This window comes from Mandrillus leucophaeus, unplaced genomic scaffold (assembly GCF_000951045.1).
Source record: "Mandrillus leucophaeus isolate KB7577 unplaced genomic scaffold, Mleu.le_1.0 Scaffold120, whole genome shotgun sequence".
NCBI classification, from domain to species: Eukaryota; Metazoa; Chordata; class Mammalia; order Primates; family Cercopithecidae; genus Mandrillus; species Mandrillus leucophaeus.
In genome coordinates this window covers 909,881-914,125 of record NW_012100321.1, presented here as the reverse complement: position 1 = coordinate 914,125, position 4,245 = coordinate 909,881, and the positions used below count along the sequence as shown (strand labels likewise).

The following is a 4,245-nucleotide window of genomic DNA, read 5'->3' as shown; positions in this document are numbered from 1 at the left end:
CCAGGCTGGAGTGCAGTGGTCGAATCTCGGCTCACTGCAAGCTCCGCCTCCCGGGTTTATGCCATTCTCCTGCCTCAGCCTCCCGAGTAGCTGGGACAACAGGCGCCCGCCACCTCGCCCGGTTAGTTTTTTTTGTATTTTTTAGTAGAGACGGGGTTTCACCGTGTTAACCAGGATGGTCTCGATCTCGTGACCTCGTGATCCACCCGTCTCGGCCTCCCAAAGTGCTGGGATTACAGGCTTGAGCCACCGCGCCCGGCCAGCTGTGTCTTTTATAGTAAATGCCACCCCACATCTCCAGTGCCTGGCAACCATGGGTCAGGGTCTGTCTTTTGGTTTTGCTTTTTCAAGCAAATCATATAAATAGAATTGTGGGGTAAACAAGCTTTAAGAGTGTGAGTGTACACAGTGCACATGCGTGCATTTGTTGAGTCTGGCTTCTTGCACTTGGCATGAAGCCTTTGAGATTCACCCGTTGTTGCAAGTAGCAGTTCATTACCATTTGTTGCTGCGTAGTGCCCCACCAAGTGGATGATCTACGTTTGTTTATCCAGTCATCCGTTGAAAGACATTTGCGTTGTTTCCATTTCCTGGTGCTTATTCACATGGCCTGATGGGCTCAGCCCACATGCCTCTGCACTTCTACAAGTGTTACTTCTTGCTTGCAGAAGGTGACTGACTTTTGGAAACTCCTCTGATCACTGAGAGTCTGTCCTGGCTAGAGAGGCTTTGGCACCTAGTGGGGTGCTAGTTGTCTCAGCTGGTGTCTTTGCTGGTGGAGGGGCCAGGAACAGAGGGGCCACAGGGTCTGTGCTGGCAGAACCGATGAGCAGTTTGGGTTGACTCTGCAGTTGACTCCATGTTGGAGTCAGGCAGGGCCTGAGCTCCTTTCTTCTCTGCGCTGGACCCAGCCTCTGGATTCCAGGGAATGAATGGCAGAGTGCATTGGTTTGTGTTCCTTGCTTAGTCGTTCACTCGATAAATCTGTGTGCCTTGTTTGTGGCAGGCACTGGGGGTGGTGAGGAGGCAGGGTTAGGTCCTTGGGCAGATGCTGATGACACATGGGGAGTGTGAGTGTGTGTGTGTATGTGTGTGCGTGCGTGCACACACACACAGGGATCAGGCCGTGAAGAACAAGTGTGGGAGCCCAGGACTCCAGCTGGGCTCTATTCACGAGGCAGACGTTCAGGAGGCTCTGTGAGGAGGTGCCAGTGGTGGCCCCAGGATGTGCGGCAGTTAGGACTGAAGAGGAGGAGGGAAATGCAGGGTGGCAGATGCAGCGCAACCCATGGCCGCACACACAATTGAGAAAGGGCCCTTGGGCCAGGAGGAAGTGAGCCCATAGCAGTGCTGAAAGCAGCAGTACTGGGAGCTGACGCAAGGCTCTGGGCCCTCCCAGCAAGGCTCATCTCAGGTGGCGTTGCCCACACTCCAAGGGCAGAATGTGAATTCTGCCTCCACAGGTACCCCTGCTCTGCTGGTTCACACGCTGACCACACCTGGAGTAGCAGGGCTCAGAAGGACAGAGGGGTTCCACCGTGTCGTTTTCCACCCCTCCTCCATGAAGCCACATTCTTGTTGGACCTTGGGGTTCCAGGGTTCAGGTACCACTGCTAATGGCTAGGAGAAGGGAAAACTGCGAATGCACAACCCCCACCAGGGGGTCCTATTTCTGTCATCCCTGCTGTTCCCGGGCAGAGGGGCAGGACTAGTTCATCCTGACCCCGTGTTAGGACCCACTAAGGGATCTGTGCTGGGGTCCCCAAGATGACCCAGAGCAACTTGCTGGGGAACTCACAGCCAAGATGTTACTGCAGTGAAGGGACACAGGCAAACTCAGCCCCGGGAACGAGTACATGAGGGCACCCGGAGGAAGCAGGCACATCCTCTCCCCGTGGACTCGCAGGGGCCATGCTGCCCTCCTCCAGTTGTGACAGCACGAGTGGCATTCTGTTTGTGAGAAGACTTGCTCAACGCCCAGGGTTTTCACTAGGGCCGTTCACCTAGGCAGCTTCTGCCTGGCATGGACCAAAATTCCAGATCTGGGGGGCAAAGCAGGCATTCAGCACAAACTGCATTGGTTGTAGAAACAGTTTAGATGCAGTGAGCCCCTCTTACTAGACAGTGAATGCTGGGAGCCCTCCCAAAATCCAGCTTGCCAGACACCAGCCAAGGCCTAGCCTTGCAAGCAGGGCTTCCAAGGAGAGCAGCCAGGCCTCCTGTGTTCACTTTTCTGCATGCGATTCTAACTGATGAAACATTCTAGTCCAATTGAGATTTTGACATTTCTCATTCACTCATTGGGCATCTGCCCTGTATTAGGTCTTGTGGGGGCCCTGGGGATAAAGCAGGGAAGAAACAGTCCTGCCCTCATGGAGTTGACAGGGAGGTGAGCCAGGATCAACACGGGAATGACTGAATAATCTAACAAGGCATAGGCAGTGTTGGCAGAGAACTCCTGGTACCCCAGTAGTGAGTATAGGAGACTGGACAGACACTATGAATTGACATCTAATGAGGGACCTCAACAGTTGGGTGACGTTGAGCCACTTGGGAATAACGGGGAAAAATAAAAGCCTGGGGGCAGCTTGGTCCTGGCCCTGTAGGAGAGAGCTTGACTGCTCATTGCACTGAAGTGAGGCTGGGTGGTTGGGCTGGAGGAGTTGGGATCGTGGGAGGAAATGAAGCTGCCAGGAAGCTTCCCAGTCCTCCCCAGATAGCCACACACCCACCCCTGCTCTTAGACCCTGAGGGTTATATTCAGGAGTTTGGGTCTTATTACAGGTGAGATCAGAGGCCCTTCACATCCAAACAGGACAGTGGAATATGATTCAGCCATAAAAAACTGAGTGACATACTGGTAGATGTAGCAGTGTAGATGCACTTTGCTAAGTGAAAGGACCCTCACACTCAGCGCATGACTGTGTTTGCAGGAGCTGTCCAGCAGGGGCAGGTCTGCAGAGACAGGAAGCAGAGTGGCTGCCGGGGGCTGGGGGCAGAGGATGGGGAGTGATTGCTAAGTGTGTACAGGGTCTCTTTTGGGGGTGATGAAAATGTCCTAGAACTAGGTAGAGGTGGTGGTTGCATAACATTGTTAATGTGCCAAATGCCACTGAATCATTCAGTTTGTTTTTATTTTTGTATTTTGAGGTGGAGTCTGGCTCTCCCGCTCAGGCTGGAATGCAGTGGTGTTATCTCGGCTCACTGGAACCTCTGCCTCCCGGGTTCAAGCGATTCTTCTGCCTCAGCCTCCCAAGTAGCTGGAATTACAGGTGGCCACCACCATGTCCGGCTAATTTTTTTGTATTTTTAGTACCACCATGTCCAGCTAATTTTTTTGTATTTTTAGTAGAGACGGGGTTTCACCATGTTGGCCAGGCTGACCTTGAACTCCTGACCTTAGGTGATCTGCCCAGCGTGGCCTCCCAAAGTGCTGGGATTACAGGCATGAGCCACCACACCTGGCCTTGTGTATTTATTTTTGAGACAGTGTCTCATCTGTTGTCCATGCTGGAGTGCAGTTACGCAGTCTTGGCTCATTGCAGCCTCTGCCTCCCAGGTTCGAGTGATTCTCCTGCCTCAGTCTCCCGAGTGGCTGAGACTATAGGCATGCGCTACCACACCTAGCTAATTTTTGTATTTTTAGTAGAGACGGGGTTTTTCCATGTTGGCCAGACTGGTCTTGAACTCCTGGCCTCAAGTGATCCACCCACCTCGTTCTCCCAGAGTGCTGGGATGACAGATGTGAGCCCCTGCGCCCGGCCGAGTCGTTCACTTTTAATGGTTGAACAGTACACTTCCTCTTGTATTTTGCCATAGAGCAAGAACAGGCGCCCCCCTGCCCCCCACCAGCTGGTCCCGGAGAGTGGAGCAGAGAGGTGGCTGATGATTTTTGTTACAGAGCCATTGTGGTCATTAGCTTTATGTCTTTAGACCTCAAGGTCCTTGTATTGTGGAACTTCTCCTCATAAACTTCAGCTCTGAGACCTGGAGAGGTCCGTTTCCATCCTGACCCTGTCCACACCTTCTTTTGTTCTTTCTCACCTGCAGATGTTGGCTGATGATGCAGAAGCAGGTGCCGAGGACGAGAAGGAGGTGGAGGAACTGAAGAAGCAGGGCATCAACCCCCTGCCTAAACCGCCCCCTGGTGTGGGCCTCCTGCCCACTCCTCCTCGGCCCCCTGGCCCGCAGGCTCCAACCTCTCCCAATGGCAGGCCCATGCAGGGTGGCCCCCCACCCCCACCC

At 53.6% G+C, this 4,245-nt stretch overlaps 1 protein-coding gene across 1 annotated transcript in view; it reads left to right on the top strand.

Annotated features, from left to right (window-relative positions):
- ZC3H4 (zinc finger CCCH-type containing 4) overlaps positions 1 to 4,245 on the top strand; it is a 49,742-nt gene that overhangs the window by 37,142 nt on the left and 8,355 nt on the right. The window contains exon 11 of the mRNA XM_011969726.1: positions 4,051 to 4,244. Within this exon, the coding sequence (XP_011825116.1) occupies positions 4,051 to 4,244 (194 nt within the window). The remainder of the gene's footprint in view (positions 1 to 4,050; position 4,245) is intronic.